This window comes from Hydra vulgaris, chromosome 15 (assembly GCF_038396675.1).
Source record: "Hydra vulgaris chromosome 15, alternate assembly HydraT2T_AEP".
Classification (NCBI taxonomy): Eukaryota; Metazoa; Cnidaria; class Hydrozoa; order Anthoathecata; family Hydridae; genus Hydra; species Hydra vulgaris.
In genome coordinates, this window is record NC_088934.1 from 1,266,277 (window position 1) to 1,286,505 (window position 20,229).

The following is a 20,229-nucleotide window of genomic DNA, read 5'->3' on the forward strand; positions in this document are numbered from 1 at the left end:
TTTTAAAGGAACTTTTATGTGACATCTCCTTTTTAATAATAAAAAATTTAACCAATTGTTTTTATAAGTAAAGCGAACTAATACAAAACCAACACAAACATTTTATGACAGTCAGATTTAGGGATTGCAACCCCGCAGGAATTTATAAATCTCGCGAGGATCCAGAGGGATTGCAAGCCCTACTCAGACTTATTTATTGGATATGGAAAAACAAAATTTAACAAATTTCAAAGACTAGATTCAAATTTTAAAATTTTACACTAAAAAAAAACAATGTACCGAACTTTGATCTTGTCGCTCTAAGATCAATGAAAGTTTTTAAATATTGTTTACAATCTCTTGAAAGTTTTGCACTCTAATGTTATGTTATAATTTTCACTCTAATGTTATACTTAAATAATAATATGTTAGATTTTGTAAGAAAAGTTTTTCAAACGGTTTAGAAAACTATGAAAACATTAACAAGATTTAAATAAGTTCTTGATAATAATAAATTTTTAATTTTAATAACTTTATAATAATGAGAAAAATAAAACAAAGTTTTTTTGTTTGTAAATATTCTTTGTAAATATATTTGTTGTAAATATTCTTTGTAAATATATTTGTTGTAAATATTGCTTGTTGATTTTTTTTTCCTTGAAAATTTTTGTTTTAAACTTATCAAAAAAAGTTCATTTGATTTTTTTGTTCGGCTTTAATACCGTTTTCAACTCAACCAATTTTACAATTCTATTGAATGAAAAATATCAATAAAATCATTAATATATTAAAGTGTAAACTTTTGAAAAAGGTTCCATTTTAATGTTTTCCGCTCATTAAAAAACATTAAATTGTTGACATTTAAAAGGTTTAGAACCTTTAAAATAAAATTTTCTACAAAAAATAAATAAATCCGGTTCCACGCGGGATAAATCTGTTGTAGAGAACGGTGCATATATACCAATAAAAAATTTATTCATATACTATCTTGTCCAGGTTAAATCAAGCGATTCCTTTTATAAGGTCAACTTACAAAGCTATATAGACCTCAGAATCGAACTTTTTGTTGCATATAGATCTACCACTTTCTTCGTATTCTTGTTTCGTGACGCAATATTTTTGAACAAAATCTTCTTCCGCAGATAATACTGTACCACCATGCCACGCGTAAGTAACAGGACTAAAAATAAAATGAACTGTTAAATAAGGACATTTAAAAAATATATATTACGTTACAACAGTCTTTAAAAAAAAGCTTAGGGGCTAGAAACAAGTTACAGAACTAAAAATGGTATAAGTGATTTGTGTAGAAATTGGTTCGTTTTATATTTTATAAATGTACAAAAGTTTGCATGATTTGGAGTTAAAATTTAGCATAAATATGTTTCAAATATATAGTAAAAACTATTTGAAATTCAAAATAAAATTATTATTAAGTTACATAAGGTCATTAGTTGCTTAAATTTGTCAGGATGTAAATTTGGTTGTACTATTATTAGTAATATAATAAAGGTAACGCAGGATAATATTTTAGATATTTGGGTAGTATTGACCAGTGTAAGGTTAAATATTTTTACCGGTCACCAGTTGATTAAGCTTAAATTATATCACCAGATGTAATAGCCACTCGTCGAATTAACAATTATAGCTATTACCTCCCCATAATAGTACATAAAAAGAACACATAACATAACATTTTTTTTAAAATGCACATTTTGGTTTTGGAATATAATTGACATGTTACCCCAATGAATATCAAAGTTACTCAATAAACATGTTACCCTAAAGAATGTCAAAGTTACTTAACGGGTCAGTTAAAGTTTACCCACCATGTATGGCGGGTAAATTTAAGTCATAAACATTAAGTCCTGATGGTCACACAAGACCACGGGGGAGCATTTAATGATTTAATGCTTTGTTGATTAATGTCATAAATACATTTAAGTATTTATGACATTAAGTTAAATCCGTTATTTATTTATTCACAAATAAATAACTGATCTTTTATTTTATTAAAGTTTTTTGTTGATTAATGTCATAAATACTTTTAAGTATTTATGACATTAAGTTAAATCTGTTATTTACATTTTCCCCAAGCATTTAGGAAGCCAGAAATCTAAATAAAATGGTTTGAACTTTAAAATAATGTTCACTGGTACGCTATTTGACAACCAGTCAATTTTTATTACATTGTTTATATACATTGTTTACTAAGGTCTCTTATGTTTACAACACCTGGTGGAATAGTCTGGACAATTTACGCTATATTCAATATGTGAGATATGTTTGTTAATATTTGACTAACAAATCTCACATGTTGTAGACTAGAGTGTTGCAAACAAAGTTGAGCTACTTTGCTTACCATCCCATATAAGTAGTATTTTACAGTCTAGATGTTTTTAAGACACTCGGCAGATCATAGAGAAACTGTTTGAAAAGCTATTGCAATATAACACATTGCAAAAATGTAGCTAAAGCATCTTCTCAAAAATTGCTAAAATTGGTTACAGAGAGTGGGGCATTCAGTTGACGCAATGTAATTTTTAAAATATTCAACAGTTTTTGAAACTTGTAGAATTTTTTGCCTCTTTGTGTTTTTCTTTTTAGTTCTTTAAGTCTTCTGTCAACTATTTTCTTGCTTTTTAACTTTTTTGCTCCCTGTTAACTTCCAACTTAATTAGTGGTTGCTTGCAGCCTAGTTGGGAATTAAATTGTAGAGAGAGGAAGAGAGAGAGAGAGAGAGAGAGAGAGAGAGAGAGAGAGAGAGAGAGAGAGAGAGAGAGAGAGAGAGAGAGAGAGAGAGGTAACATTGGCAGCTGCACTCCAAAAACAAAATTAATGATCAATCAATAATATTACAAATATATATTTGATTTCAATTGTTAAACAATACCATTGGGATCAAACATGTTAGAAATATTGCATACCAAATTTTTTTTGTTACAGTTGAAAAATATTTATATTTTTAAGATATGTCAACACTACCTTACTTTACATGAGGAAAAAACTATATAAAAAGAGGTAAAATAAAAAACCTTTGCAACCCCCCCAACCCTTTTAACTTCAAAACTCCTCTTCCATCTTTTTTTAATATTAGATTTTTTTGTATTTAGTTAACAATAGCTCATTTTTTAGTTCAAATATGAAACAACTTAATAAAATAGCGCCTAATTAGATTATTTCTTTTCTAAGTAAATTACTACCAAATAATCTTTTAACTCTTTAAGGTTGACGGGTAGAAAACGCTAGTGTATAATAAAATATACAACTGAAATATACTAATTAGGATCCAACAATAGACAATACACATTTTTCAATATATTAGGGCCATTGTTACCACAGAAACTGAAGTGGGACTAATATGCACCATCAGGCAATAAAAGCATTTTTTTTAAAAAAAATTTTAAAAAATAAAAAAAAAAAAATTGTTTGTTATTAAATACACTTCAATTAAACTTATTTAGATGTTATAATATTTTGAAAAAATTTTTTTTTTCATGTACAAAAAAACATAAAAATGGCGCATTTAAAATGCGGACATCACTCAATCTTTTCTTTTGAGCTTCTCATCTTCCACGGTCAGTTTCATTAAAAGGCCAATGAATGCCTTGATTGTCTCCTCTAATTGCAAATGGTACTGAATAATTAGACTTGCAGCATTTTTTTGTTGATAAAGGTGATATTTTGGGTCGGGGTTGTCTGCCTAGTATTATTAATGATTGTGCAACTGATCTTTTAAACTGCATTAATGTAACTTTTTTACCACCTAAAGTTTGACAGCAATAGGATAAGAAATAATCTGTACACTGCCATCTTTGTTTTTACAGTTTATTGTAGTTGCATCAGTACCATGGAAATTAGATATAATATGCATAGACCTATTGTCATGCCAATTATAGATTACAATACCATTTCAAGAAACTCTATAATCAAAATCTCCTCTTTTCAGATTTTTGTCTCTTTTTAAATTATTTGGAAGATACTTCTTGTTTGTTCGTGAAGTACCACAGCATAAAATATTTTGAGATTGCAATTACTTAAGTAAAGGAATAGAAGTAAAAAAGTTATTTACATATACTTCATAATAATAACTTTGTAAGGATCTAGTCATTTCAAAAACAATTTTATCCTCTAACCCAAAATTGATTGAAAAGTCATCAAGAAGGTTTTGACAACTTTTACCTTGATAAAAAGAAAATTCAAACAAATAACTTTTCTGCCATACATCATAGTTTATACCCTCTCATTATCAGTTTCATTCGGTTATATTGTTCGAGAGAACTTTTATTCCTTGAAAAGACTCAATACTGATTTTTTAAGAAATGTTATATAAAGTTTTTTTTTAAGTTTTTTTTAAGTTTATCTAAAAGTGGTCTTAGTTTGAACAATTTATCACGATTATTATTTGGCATAGTGCTTCTATAATTGATATGTACAATAATATTTGTGAGAACCTGTCACAAAACATTGCAGAAGAAACAAATGGTACTTCCAAATGGCTCTGAGTTTTTCAATGATGGTAGTTAGTGATATTCCATTACAAAATTTATTTCAATAAATGCAAATAAGTCAATTGTCAATATAAATAACTACAATATAAAATACTTGATATTTTACCATCATACCAGATTTGCCAGGGAAGTGGTGGAAATCTAACTCAAAACCTCTCGCTAATGAAGTGAGCGCTCTACCACAACACCACTACCGCACAAATAAAAGTATGTAAAGATAAATATAATATAATAATAGGTTTGCTTTTAAAAATTAATTACACTTAATTTCCTTAAAAATCATCATTAGACATTACATCTAAAATAAAAAAATAATTGATGACAAACAATTAAATGTAATTTTAAAACTTAACTAAAAACCAAGTAAAAATTTATGCAATGTTTTCATAGAAAGAAAAAAAAAATGGTTTAAGAGAAAACTGGAGTTAATGTAGTGGAACAAATAAGTCCTATCAGTCCACAAAGGGTTAATTTATATCCAGCTGCCTTGTAGGGCTTACCATTCTAGATAAACAATAGAGAAATTTTAACTTTTTATTAAACATTTTAATTTTAGACAAAGTTAATTTTAACGTAACTAAAAATCCTAGACTTGACATTTATTTATTCCGTTTATGGTATAAAAAATGGCTCTTAACAACTATTTGTGATTAAAGTTGACAAAATTAAGTATGCATTATGCAAAAACCATTAAAATATTTAAGGAAATTATTAAATTTTATATTTTTTAAAAAACAATATAAATGCAACTTAATATACTAGAATGCTGTCTACTTTGTAATTCAGAATGTTTTAATTTTTTTTACCGTTTTTATTAAGTTTAATTATTTTTTTAATTTTTATTTCATCAAATGATTTATTTAGGGATTAGCACAGCAGAGTGTACATTGATACATCAGAGCTGACTCGATACTTCGATGTGTGCATCAGAGCGTAGATGCATTGACTTACTTAAATAGGTAGAACATGCAAGGAATTGTACATACAGACTGACTTGGTTTTTTAGAATAATTTTTTAAATCTTACAGAGAAAATTAAAAACTGTAAGCTTGTTGGTAAGACTAATGTAACAATAGCTGAATTGGACTGGTTACAACAGAATTATGACATGACATTAATCAACTTTTTTTTATGCATGTTAATATCTATTAACTATTGTTAATGTTTAAATCATTAAAAATAATTAATTCTGGTTGATTCTCTGATTGGATAATCTGTCTTTTAAACTGATAAAGTTTTAAAAACAAAACAACTCTAATAAACAGTTTACTTTTTAGGTAGATGTACATCAACTTCAAATTCGATTGGAGCCATTGATCGCAAATCTGTGTAACTGAGAAAAAAAAAGTCTGAGTAATTGAGAACAAAAAAAAAAGTTTGAGCAACTTTTAAACAAAATAAAAAAATTTGTGTAACTAAGAAAAAAACAAAAAATATTTGTGTAACTAAGAAAAAAACAAAAAATATTTGTGTTACTGAGAAACAAAAGTTTTTATTCCTATTTATTTGCTTTATTATTACTTATTTAATTTCATCATTTAAAATATTTTAAGTCATTTAAACTTTAGTTAAACAAATCAAAAAAAGAAACATAAAAAAGTATATGTTTCATAATTATACTAGATTAATTTTAAAAATCAAATTACACTCGATTTTGAAAACCAGGCAACAGGGTATTTCCACCAGTCAATACAACATTTGCATAGAAGTGTGGCTGCATTGCTAAAAATGAAAAAAAAAATCATAACTTTAAACAAAACTTTTATAAACTAACTTAAACTAATATTTTATGGCTTAAAATGGAAATTTTTAAATGAAAATTCTTAAATACAGAAACAATTTTGAAAAAGGTTTTAAGTGCATAATAAAAATGAAAAAACTAATTTTCTGGTCTTGAATTTTGATTTCATAAAAAAATACTAAGCATGATTTAAATTTAATAAACTTTTATATTTTTGAATGATAAATTGAAACTTAACAATATACAATGATTTGATTGAAAAAAAAACAAACTTTCCATGAAACAAAACTAAATTTCCATTAAAGAAAAAAACTTTTTTTTTAATTGCTATTAGGGATTGTCCATAAATTACGCAACACTAAATTTCACAAGTTTTACCTTGCTTCTTATCTAAGTTTAACCATATTTCACTTAAAAAGTTTAATAACAAAATAAAAAAAGACATTTTGTACATACTATATTGTAACAAACAAAATAAAACAAAATTTATCATATTTTACCTTCAAAATTGATTAAATTTGATTATTTTTACAAAACTTTTGCTTTCTTTTTCAACATTTTTTTGTGGGAAATTATTTAGACTTTCCCTGAGACACTAAAGAGTCACTGTTTTCTTTTTGAACTTGAATTTTTAAATTGAATAAAAAATCAAAATTAAGTTTAATAAAAAGCGTAGAAGTGCTCAAGATCTCCAACAACTATTTTTTAAATAAATTTAGCGTTGCGTAATTTATGGACGATCTTTTAGAGGAGAGAAAAAAGTGATAATTTAATTAATTATTTATTATAAATCACTAATAAATTTAAAATAACCAATAAATGACAGTTTATAGAAAATGTTCCTATTCATCTATAGATTTCATAAGACATATTTTAGCATTATCTAAATTTCATCAATTTATTTTTTGTACAATGTTATCTGTCATTATTTAGATATATTTAGTTTACAGCAAAATTTTGAAATAACCTATTTAATCATTTATAAAAAAACATTACAATAAATTTGTAATAAGTTATTACTGAAGCTAATAACAACCAAAACATATTTTAAAATATCTTATAATATTTTTTGTAATAACCAGTTATTGGTTATAATAATCAATAACTGGTTATTACAAAAAAGACATTTTGTCTTTTTTGTAATAATTCAGTCACCAACATCCCTATTAAAAATGCTATAATATTAGTGCTGCCAGGATATTTGAATGTTAACATCCAAAAATTGGCAGACTATTTAATGTAAAGACAATGTTTAATGTATAATGAACTTTGACAGTTAACTCCCAGTAAGTCGAACACCTGTAAACTTGAACTTTTTTGACTGTTTCATTTGGTCCCTTGAAATTGTCTAACGGATAACTATTAAAATTCTCCAGTTAAGTTGAACTTCAGATAACTCGAACTTTGTCAAGTCTAACAATTTTTTTTTGTCCCCTTTCAGCAAACTTCTTCAGTTAACTCAAACTTTTTATATGGGAATTAAAGATATTGACATATTTAAAATTTTTTTTTTTTAAAAAAAAAAGTCATTCCATATAAAACATAAATAACTGTAGCTTTATATTTTGTTGTATTTAGATCTTAATAGAATAGATTGTAAAATGCTATACAACTGTAAAAAAAACACAATGATTTTATAGTTTAATGAATTTCTAAATAAAAGACCGCTACCATTTAGACTCAATTTTAATACAATATGTAACTTCTTTCATTGAAACATTAGTATAACGGTGTAAAATTTATGTATATACTTTAACACTGACTAAAGAAAAATCGTTTTAACTCGAACTAATATCTCATATCAGTCAAAGTTCAACTTAACGGAAATTCGCTTTAGTTAAACATTTGTTAAGTCAAACTATTTTCCTTGGATTCGATTGGAGGTTCGAGTTATTGGGAATTAACTGTAAATAGAAGGAATTTGAAATAATTGGAAGATGAGCCTGGAAAAATCAAAATGTCAGAAAGTGATTCAAAAGAAAAAACAAGTGAAAAGCAAAGGTAAAGGCTTGGAAAGATTGTTACAATGCCCCAGGATGCAGAATGTTTGTGTAAAACGTAGCAAAAAGTGCAAGCACAGGAAAAGTGAAGCTGTGTATAAAACATAAAATAAGATTGGAAACAAATGAAATAAGATTGGAAACAAATGAAATAAGATTGGAAACAAATGAAATAAGATTGGAAACAAATGAAATAAGATTGGAAACAAATGAAATAAGATTGGAAACAAATGAAGTAGATTGGAAACAAATGGAATAAGATTGGAAACAAATGAAATAAGATTGGAATCAAATGAAATAAGATTGGAAACAAATGAAATAAGATTGGAATCAAATGAAATAAGATTGGAAACAAATGAAATAAGATTGGAAACAAATGAAATAAGATTGAAAACAGTTGAATTTGCTTTAACCAATCTTCAAATAATCATAAACCTCATTAAATTGATTCAAGGTTTCTTTTTTTAAAAATACTATTGTGTTCTGAAGAGCAGGTTTCTCTTTTCAAAAATACTATTGATAAATACCAATTAACTATAATTCTGTTGGAAAAAAAGAAATATATTGTATAAAAAAAATGTTTTTTATCAATAGCAATTTTAGTGCTGCATTTGGAGAGGAAAAATTTTAAACATTTTTCTTGATACACCATAGTCACGAAGTAAAGATAAAGAGCAGCATACCAGACTTGGTTAAACAGAATACACTCTTAAAACTAATTGTATTAGTAAAAAGTAATAAAAAGTAACTTGTTGCAGTAGCATGATGCAGTTATATGTCTGGAATTATTTCAGGAACTAAATCTTGTTTTACCACCAGCTGGAGAATGGCATCTAAGTTTCTTACTTTTAAAAACTCTTTAGATTACTCTGACACCTCTAACTATCACCTAGTCACAATTATTAGCAACATCTCTAACTATCGCTAAACAGTCTTCTTACAGCTATTAGCAACATCTTTAAATCATTAATTAACAAACTTTCTAGTTTACCTTTGTAGATTTATTAAAATTTACTGAATTGAGAATCGATAAATTTGTTAATTTATGGAAAGTTTTCATTCTTCAACATTCTTTTGAGACTTTGAGTAGTCTTAAACCTATTCATAATATGTATGACCTTAGATTTTGGATGTATGACCATAGATTTTGTTACATATATATGTTTAGCAATCAAGGAACATGAAGTTAATGGATTTTCCAACCTTTTTACGCACTTTAGTATAGAACTATTTATAAATATTGTTTTATATAAAATTAGTTATTAATTCTTCTAATATGTTCGTTTACTGAATTGAGCACAAAATTTAGTAGAAATTTTTAAAAAAAAGTTATTTTAAGAAGAACTTTTTTAAAAAATGACCCCCTTTGGTTCTCTCTTCCATATTTTTCATACTCTAACACTTATTAACTTTTTTTTTATAATTATTTATTATATTTTTATTGTTATTTTGTTTTTATAATTATCTCTTTTAATTTTCTCTTTGAAAATATTTTTTTCAATAACACTTACGAAGAGGAAGAGATTCTATTGCATCAACAATTGCTTCTGGTATTCCCATTTGTTGAATCCCTAATAAAAAAAACATATTACAATTTTAAATTTTAAATTCTTAGTTTTAAAACACCATTCATTCATAGTTTTAAATTTTAACTAACTCCCAAGAATATAACACCAATCAATAGAAACAATGTTTGACACCTAAATCACTTGGCCTGAAAAGCAACTCAGGAACAGTGAACCTTTCATTATTCATGCGTAGCAACTAAAAACAATAAATCCAAAATTTAAAAGCAAAAAAAAAAAATAAAGTATACATATATAAAAAATTAATTTAAATCACCTGCGAAGTGCCAGTGTATTTGGTCCACATGTCTTCTTGTGACTATATTATATAAAAAATTTTCTAAATAAATTTAAATAATCCAAAGAAAACAAAGAAAATAAAAGATCTGTCTCAAAAACATACTCGAATGAAGCCACGTTTTACATCGGTATAATCAGGAAGCACGTAGTCTTGTGCAATAGTATTTTCTTTTTTCTTTTTTCTAAAGGATAAGTTGGTCAGTGTGTTAATAACACAGTAGTGAGTTAATGATAGAGCGCTTGCTTTGCAAGTAGAAGGTTACATAGAGTTGCAGAGGTTACTGATTTCATATCTCACTATGTCTCTAGTAGCAACAGATTAGAAATTTTTCAAGCAAAACATGTTTTTGTCATTTTTTTAACTATAAAAAAAAAAAGTAGAATAATACTTGTATAATAATATTTCAAACTCAAAAACTTTGCTTCTAGATATTTACTAATAGCTTGAACAAGCAAGGTAAATGATTAAGCAAAATAAATGAACAAGCAAGATAAATGAACAAGCAAGATAAATGAACAAGGTTAAATGCACTCTGGTTTTTAAAGTAGTTGATATTTACTTTCTAATATCATACACCTACAATCTTTACCTAGTTTCATATGGTAAAATGTGTAATTGTAGAATCAATTTAGTTACTCATTTTTGTAAATCTTTTTTATTATAAAAGTTCCTTATTAAAAACTGCAAATTCAAAAAGAGGACTTGAAAAGTATAGCACAACATCCTTATATATTTTTGTTTAGTAAATTAACTTTAACAAAAATGAGCTGAACTGTTTCAACTATATACATATATAACTATCTATGGTCTACACAAGATTCAACTATCTATATAACTGTTTCAACTATATATATATATATATATATATATATATATATATATATATATATATATATATATATATATATATATATATATATATGTATATATATAACTATCTATGGTCTATACAAGACAATATTTTCCTAACAATATTTTGTACAAGACAAGCTTTCAAACAAAACAGAGAAAAACCAAGATTTAAAAAAAAAAAATAAAAAAAATAATGTGGAACTTTCAGAAAAATTTGTTTTATGATTTTTTATTATTAGCGATGAATCATAAATTATCTACATTTATCAAACTAATGTTGTTTCAAAAGACTTAAGCCATTCAAAGTTGCAGCAGTCATTCTCTCCCGCCTCAAATACTACTATCTGCATTGAATTGAAGTTGGTTTGATTAATTTTAATTTAAGCATCACTTTCCTAATTTGAATCCAGTTGTAACATAACTTTTGTTAGCTCTTTCTCTGTAGACAAGCCTGGATTTCTTTCAAAAGAACAACGAATTTTATTTACCATTTATTTTATTTATTTACACTGATATATTGCTAACGAATCTTGTTAACACTGATTCTTTAGTTCATTCGATGGAAAAAGTCTTCTTATATTGTTTTATAACCCTTCCAACAGTAGTTATTTTACAAAAGTAAATATTTATTAGGAATTTTAGTAGATTTTGAGACTTGTTTGTAGTTCCATGTTGGATTTTCTTCACAAATGTGCAAGATTTATTCCAATTTTCAAATTGCTTTGATGACATTTTAATAAATTATGACTTTTTATGAACTTTTTTTTTAATGTTTTTTGACAACTACTATTATTACTTGATTAAAATATTATTATTATTTATTATTATTATTTAAAATATTATTATTATTCTACTATCAACTACTATTTATTTATTATTATTGTTTAATGTTAGTAGTTGATAATGGTTTTTATTTTTTATTACTTTTTTTTTTATCTCATGATTTAACCCTGCAAACTTGCCTGAATGTTTTCCAATCAAAAATTTTTGAACTATTTTGAATGGTCTTGTCTACAAGAATAATTGGCATGCAGAAATTTTTTTAAAAATGAGCTTTTAAATCATATATTGCCTTAATAAAGTTGATATTGAGCTCATAGGAAGTACAGCTTAGTCTATACCAGGCCTAGTTGATAAAGTCAAAAGGAATGGTTTAAGTAAAAATAACTGATTATATAGATAAAAACTAGAATAAAAATACTTTCTAAAACATTTTTCTTTTTTGTTTTACCTTATACCTTAAAAGAGATATCTATCTTTAAACCCAGTCTCATTTTTCAGTTGTAACCTGACAGTCTGTTGGTTTTATGAATTTGTCCTTTGCTGTCAGCACACAAGGTGCATTCAACATGAAATTTGTCACTTTTTAAAAACTAGACATTAGTTTTGCCATTTTGAATAAGTTCCATTTGCAGTTTTTTCTATTTTATTATTTGAATCTGTTCAAATTTAAAAATCATATAAGATGCAACTGCTATGCCAAATGTTATAAATTAAATTAATTATACTTCTTTTTTAGTTTATTACAGTTATTTCTTTTTTAGCTTATTGTTATTTTATTTGTTTATTAATTTATTTTTTATTTATTTTTACACCTTTTTATGTGACATTAACATTATTAAAAATGAGTGAAAATGTTGCATTGCAATAGCAACTTATATGTTGCATTGCAATTGCAACTTATACATTACATTGCAATTGCAACTTATACATTGCATTGCAACTGCAACTTATATGTTGCATTGCAATTGCAACTTTTAAAATTTTAAAATTAAGATAACTGAAAAATATTTAGAAAAAATTTTTTTTGTTTGTTTTAATCAGAAAAATGTGAAAATGTATCCTTGCGGAGGCAATTTATGATGAGGAATCTCCTATAATCAAAAACATTAGAACTCTTCTCTCTTATTCAAAAACATTAGAACTCTTCTTCATTCAAAAAAAGCGCCAACCAAGATTTTCAAATTGAAAAAATGACCGAGATTTCCGAGATGAGTGAGTTCTAAAAGTATATGGTAAATCAAACTTTTAACTAATTTAACCATTATTATATAAGAACTTTTCCATCATCTTGCAAGAACTTTTCCATCATCTTGCTAGAACCTTTTCAACTTGTTATCAACAACTGCAATAACTTAATTCCATGGGTATAACATAAGGAAACCAAGTAAGTCCGAAAACAAAAATAAAGTAAATGGGTTTCTACTGTAATATAATTGTCAAACTTGTGAAATGAAAAGTTGTAATAACTCTTCAGCTCACTTGAATGTGTAGCATACTAATTGATAGAGAACATGACTATAGAGTGATAAAATTTTCTTTATAATTTATAAGCAAAGTGAAAGCGGAAATAAAATAACAGGATTGTTTGAAGTAATTTCTAAATACCGCTCCACACACCTGTATACAACCATCTAAGTATTTTTTGATTAAGGGCGATATAAAAAGCAAAATGGTTTATATTACAGAGATAAAGTTTGCATGTAGTATGGTAATATAGAAAGGTAAATCATTCCTAAATAAAAAGAATAATCTGTCTATGTCTAATAAAATCTATATCAAACTTTTAGTTGTGAAAAAATCTTTCAAACTCATAATTAAAGTTTAATCAATTAATATAATCTGAAAGATTATATTAATTGACAATGTGTTAAAAATAAATTACATAATTTATTATTTAAAAATTAATTTAAAAAAAAATCAACAAACTTTGTAATAATTAAATCTTCAAGAAATTGATTGGTAACATAGCAACAATCTTCTTTAACCTTGAAAAACAAAAAGATGTGACTTAAGATGCTCATACATTCTTTTTAAGTATCATCACAGTGTGATGATGCTAAGAAGGAGTCTATGATCACCCTAGGTCTTGTATTTGGATGGTATTCTTTAAATTTGTTAAGTTGCAGTTAGGGTTGATTATTCAGAATTTAATTGAGCTTGTTAGAATTCTGGATTAAAACTATTTGAGGAGATCATTTATCTCCATTTGTAATTTGAACTATATTAAAAAGATTAATTCAGACATCATCTTACTTGCATATATTAAAAAGATTAATTCAGACATCATCTTACTTGCAGTAACTTACAAATGGAATTAAGTCTCTGAAAAATAAAAAATTTCTTAAAAAAAATTCTTTATGTTAAATACATTAAAAACACTAAAAAATTTATCTTAAAAGTAGAACTACCTGGTTCATCACAAAAAAAAAAGTAGAACTACCTGGTTCATCATAAAAAAAAAAAGTAGAACTACCTGGTTCATCGCAAAAAAAAAAAAGTAGAACTACCTGGTTCATCATAAAAAAAAAAGTAGAACTACCTGGTTCATCATCATAAAAAAAAAAAGTAGAACTACCTGGTTCATCGCAAAAAAAAAAAAAATAGAACTACCTGGTTCATCATAAAAAAAAAAGTAGAACTATCTGGTTCATCACAAAAAAAAGTAGAACTACCTGGTTCATCATACAAAAAAAAGTAGTACCTGGTTCATCATACAAAAAAAAGTAGTACCTGGTTCATCACAAATGTCTCGTCTAATACATGCAGCTGTCTAAAACATTTAAAAAGATTTTATTGCAAACTTACAAAAATACATGCAGATGTTGTATGGATTTATGGAATTATATGGATTTTCATGTTTTAATGTTTATAAATTTAAAAAAAATAAAAATATCACCTATATGATATTATTTCTTTTAGATGATTTGTTAACAACTTTCCCCCGACATCTATCCTATAAAATAATACACCTATCATATAAAATATTGCATTTACACTATAAAGCATTAATTTAAAGCAACAAAAATATAAAACATAAATTAAGACACACAAAATGGTATCCATGGTAATGCATAGTATGCAAAAAATAAATAATAATAATAAGAAGAAAGATTTTCAACACAACTCAATACACTTTTCATCCTCTCATCTTTTAGGCTCTGCTTACCACATTTTACTTCTTACCTCCTTACTCCTTTCTTTAGTACCTGTCCTTTATATACTGGAACTATATGGGTAAATGAGAATCCAGAATCTACAATTAAACAGCACATATGATTTTCTGTTTTATCTTGTTTTCGTTGCCAACTTGATAACTGAGCAGCTTTAAAAAGTTTTGGGATCATAATAAAAACTTAAGTAAGGTTTTATACAAAAAGGTAAACTTAAATAAATTAATAAAATAAATTTAAATAAATTCGTAAAAAAACATTATATTTTCTATTTTACATGATAAATCAAAAATCTTTTATTTTTTATCTAAAAAAAAAAATTAATAAAAAAAGTAGAAAAATAAAAAAAATCTTATAAAAATCCAAATTGTAATTCAATCAGTTTAAATAAAAAATATTTGTCAATATTAGGAAAAGTCTTAAAAGAATTTATCCATGCAATTAGAGTAAAACATTTAAATTAATTTTTAAGATTACTGCCAAAAATAAACACAAAATCTAAGAAATTCTGTTACAAAAAAAAAATGTTGCGCTACATGTTATAATGTTGCACCACGTATATTACATGGCCAACAACACGGGTTTCGAAGTGGAGAGGCACAATCGTCGATAAAAATCAATCGCTTTATTTGCCAGAGCCGGCATCAAACCTTGAACCTTTTAGTGATGAACCTGAACTCTAAACGCTGTGCAACGGTAGCTTAAAAATAACTAACCTACCAATCATAGCAAACATAACCATAGCAACCATAACAATGCAACTAACGAAATTAAAAAATATAAGGTCAGTAATTTATTGCTAACCAATTAGTTTAATTTTGGTTAACTGTATTAGGTCAGCACATAATTTTAGATACAAAGGTTTAACCATAACAATATATAAAGGTGACCTCAGACTCTTTCAGATCAGCAGTTAGGTCAGCATGGCCAAATGTTGACCCTAATTCCAAAAGCTGACAATCATAAAAACATAACAAACATAACATTCATAACAAACATAACAACAGCCCTCTGAATTAGAAAAAATTGAGAAAAATTACAACCTAAAACTGTTTTTGTCAGCATCAGACGGGCACAAAATTTAGAAACAAGGTTCAACAAATCGAAAAACATGCAACATTCAGAATAAAATTGACAGTAAAACTGATTTCACAGACTTCTCTTTCAAACATTTTCTTAAAAGTTAAAAAAAAAAAAAGAAAGCAATATTTTACCATTTTGTTAGGATTTTAAATAAAACATTTTTAGCGATTTTACCTCAATTGTTTTATATAGAATTAATAAACCATTAGTTTTTCTGTTTTGATTTTAACTATTTAGTTTACATTTTCAATGAAAGGTTTGCATTCAGTATTTAAAAAGAACGCTTATTTTGCCGTTTCTATTTTATTTTATTAAGTATAATTTAATTAAGTATAATAAGAATAAATTTTTTTTTTTTGGTTCATACTGTTTAAAATTTATTTAATTGGGTTGTTTTTATCTTTTTTGTTTTAATTATTTTATCTAGATTTAAAAAACTTTATTTTTTTGTTTTTGTTTTTATAACAAAAACATTTTATGATAAGAATTTAAATAAAACGTTATTTTTTATTTTTTTATTTTATTTAGAATTTAAATAAAACATTTAATTTACTGTTTTCTTGAATTTTTTTTTTTTTTTTTTGTAGTTATTAAGGTGCTCCAAGAAGTCCTTGCAACCTTACCACAGCTGCAGTGCTTAAATTTATTCATAAATAAATTTTTTGTTTTATTTTTATTTGAAATTTAAAGTGAACATAGTTTTAATTTTATCACTTCATTAAAAATTTAAATAAATTGTTTGTTTATTTTTTGTCATTTTTAATTTACTTGAAATAGCAAATATTTAAAATTTAAAATTTTGAGGTTTGCAAAAACTGGCATTGTGAATGTCGACCCTCATGCCCAGGGTTGCTACAATCATAACAACAATAACAAACATAAAAAAAACATAACGAGTATTAAACTTTAGTCAAATATTTTTTACAAATTTTTAAACTTTTAAACTTTAAAAATGATATGATAAAAATTTAATATCTTACTTGTTATTCGACATATTGAATTAAACTTGTATTCTTCAAATAGTATTTCTTCGAGACATTCCTTTAAAAAAGAAAGTTTGCAGTGTCGTGTCTTTGACACTTTATTTATTTTAATTATCCAGACAATTTATTTTATTATCAAAAGGTTGAAAATCTTTCAATATATTTTATTTTGTGTTCATCTCTATAATTTCAGTCATAAGTATAATTAAACTATATAATTAATTATAATTAAGCATCTAACTTAAAAAAATATGGGAACATTATACATCAGGTAAATTTCTACACCAGAAAAATTTATATACAAAAATATTTTATGCAAAAGAAAATTTTATATAAAACGATTATAAAAGAATATCTTCATACCTTGATGGAGGTAAAATTAAATTGTGGTTCTGTAATAATTAAGTTTGAATCTGAAACTTCTACCTAAAAACAAGTCATTTTACTTACTGTAAAATAAAAATACAGTAAGGTGCTTATTTTGCAATGTGAAAGCAGGCATTGTTATGGAAAAATAAAGTTTAGGGTGCAAGTTTATTTTTGGAGTTTATTTTGACAGTTGTTCCAGGCCTAGCCACTGGCACTTTATGGTTTACAAAGAATAATTACTTCTTATCTCTGGTGATAACATGGTCGAGCCAGTTAAACATTTAGTGCAAAGACAAAAAGTTTATAAAGGTGTCCATTGGTTAAACTAAATGCTTAGCAATCAGTTTGTTTGGTATAAAACACCAAGTTTGGGGTCTTTTCTTTTTTGTGTAAGTGGAATTATATAGTACCATAAACACAATCAATTTTGCTTGCTAAGCTGCACATAGTTTATCTCAAATAGCTTTTGATTAGCTGCTTTGCAGGCTCCAAATCTAATGCCATTAGTTTGCAAGATCTAGGATGATCAAGAAACATCAAGAAAGAACTAAATCCATTAGGAAAGTACGAAAGCCAATAAATTATTGTTGCCTCAGCCTACGAACCCTGACATCTAATCACACATATTCTATGTGGTGTCTGCTGCTGACTAGTTATGAACTAACATAGTTATAAACTAACATAGTTATGAACATATTGCTCCAAAAACCTAATTTACTATTAGAGCTCTCAAAACCTAATAGCAAAGAGAGGAAAGATTAATATAAAATTATTCTTACCATTAAAAAATTTGTATTATACCTTTAAAAAATCTTTATTAAACATGTAGTCAAATAACTGACGTTGGACATCCCAATTTACCAAATAACCCTAAAAAAATTAAATAATTAAATTTTTATTTAATGTGCATAATACATAAACTTATATTATATATTCAGTTTATATGTAATTACAATTATGACATTACAAATCTAAAAATGCACAAAAACAACTTGTTTTTAAGGTCAATACTATAGGGTAATTTTCAAACAAAAAATTAGACAATCTTTATAACATAAAAACTATTTTTATTTTCATTTTGTCAACATTGTTACAAGATCAAGAGAAATAGATAGAAATAATAACTTATAAAAATTATAAAAACTGCCCATAAAATTTATTCTAATTAGTTGGAATTTTTAATTTTCTGTTAAAATTAAATATCAAACTATAACTTTTGTCTTTATAAAGATGAATCTTAACTTTTAGGAAGATAATAATTTTAATTATAATTAAAATTGTTATCTTTGTAAAAGTTAAGATTAAGAAATGGATTAGTCTGATTAGTAGAAATAATCTTGACAACTTTGCAATAGTTATACGATGTGTGGTAGTGATGTAGTGGTAGAGTGCACTCTTCATAAATGGAAAGATCAATCCCACTACCTCTTTTGGTAGAACTCAACTAGTTTTTTCATGCAGCAGCCATATTAGCAGCCATATTTTTTAAGGTTCATGTTTCAGAGTTAAAGAGTTAAAAAAGAATTATATCCACAATTAAAAAAAAGTAAAAATATCCACAATGAAAAAAAAGCCTATAACAAAAAAATTGATATTTATTTTATAAGCAACATATTATATTGTTAAAAAAACTATTACATTGTTAAAAAACTGTTGTAATATTATAAAGTTAAAAAATTGTTTTATTGTACTTTATTTTTACTTTAAAAAAGATAAAAAAAGACTTCATAACAGTACTAAGAAAAGAAAAACTCTCGGTCACCCTTTAACAAAAGAATACACATAATAAATAGTATTACTTTATCTAATTAGCCATATTCACCATAAGAACTGCACTTTGGACTGATTGCAACATTTTTTACAGACAACTTTAATTATGAATGGTTTTTAAAAAAATATATAGAACATTAAATATTTTTTTTACTTAAAAAAAAAATATTTATTCTTTAAGATTTTAGATCATTTTTTCAAAAGATCAACAATCTTAAAATAGGATTTTTCAAAACTAAAATTAGAACATTTAGTTTACACTTTTATTGTAGAGAAAAAAAAATCAAATCACCTTTTGAAATGGCAAAACATAAAATAAACCAGAAAAATCTTTGCACTCATACAATTGGTCTCCAAAGAAAATTTTTCTTCTTTCATTCTTCGCTTTTGAAATATAGTTTGGTATTATCCTAGTCAGATAATTGAACAAAAAAACTTTTTTCCAATAAAATTTTACTATTTCTTTACACTTAAAATGTAATATAAATGTATATATACTTCTATTATATATAAAATATATATAACCTTGCTTCACAATCTTGTACATTTCCTAATTTGTTGTTGTATGCTCCAAGATCAAGAACAGTAGTGTAAGTTCCCATTTTATAGATTTACATTTTATTAGGTTTAAACATTTCTATTTTTATTAAAAAAATTAAATAAACGTTAATGCATTAAATAAAAAATTTTATAAATTTAATCCTTTCAAGTTCTTAAACTGTATCCTTTCAAAAAAAACTTATCAACACACATTTATCATATGGATAAATACAGCATGTTTGAAAAGCAGAGTTACTTTTATTGCACTAGTCATCAATTCCAAAGAATGCTATAATAAGAGATATGAACATTGTATAAACTGTTATTGTAAAAAAAATAAATATGGAATGCATCTGTGTACATCATTAATAAAAATGAGATGAATTGCTATGAATAAAAAATTCTTAGTTATCAAATTTAGTTTAAATAGTTGAAATGCAATAAATAACAAATAAAAAAATTAATAAAGATTGTAAACATATTGAAAAATAAATATTACATGAAATGAAAAAAAAATAAAGAAATAAAAATTGATTTCAATTTTTTACGTTTATAAACCATTTACTCTTCAATAGGCATATT

At 25.4% G+C, this 20,229-nt stretch overlaps 1 protein-coding gene across 1 annotated transcript; it reads right to left on the reverse strand.

The window, feature by feature from the left end:
* Positions 1–937: 937 nt before the first annotated feature.
* LOC136072134 (actin-related protein 6-like) lies at positions 938–19,762 on the reverse strand. Its single transcript, XM_065820627.1, has 16 exons — positions 19,633–19,762; positions 19,400–19,517; positions 18,139–18,207; positions 17,332–17,394; positions 16,966–17,026; positions 14,916–15,054; positions 14,629–14,685; positions 14,463–14,502; positions 13,659–13,717; positions 10,200–10,278; positions 10,074–10,115; positions 9,932–9,995; positions 9,743–9,802; positions 6,137–6,212; positions 5,761–5,823; positions 938–1,159 (listed from the first exon to the last, which is right to left on the reverse strand). The coding sequence occupies exons 1-16, from the start codon at positions 19,707–19,709 to the stop codon at positions 1,009–1,011; spliced, it is 1,218 nt and encodes a 405-aa protein (XP_065676699.1). The 5' UTR covers positions 19,710–19,762; the 3' UTR covers positions 938–1,008.
* Positions 19,763–20,229: the final 467 nt, after the last annotated feature.

Excerpts from the sequence above, each read along its gene's own strand:
- LOC136072134 (XM_065820627.1), bottom strand. The coding sequence starts at position 19,709 with ATGGGAACTTACACTACTGTTCTTGATCTTGGAGCATACAACAACAAA. Across the intron at positions 14,503-14,628 it reads AAAGAAATAATATCATATAG|ACAGCTGCATGTATTAGACG; the intron begins GTGATATTTTTA and ends TAAATGTTTTAG. Across the intron at positions 6,213-9,742 it reads AATAGAATCTCTTCCTCTTC|CAATGCAGCCACACTTCTAT; the intron begins GTAAGTGTTATT and ends TTTCATTTTTAG.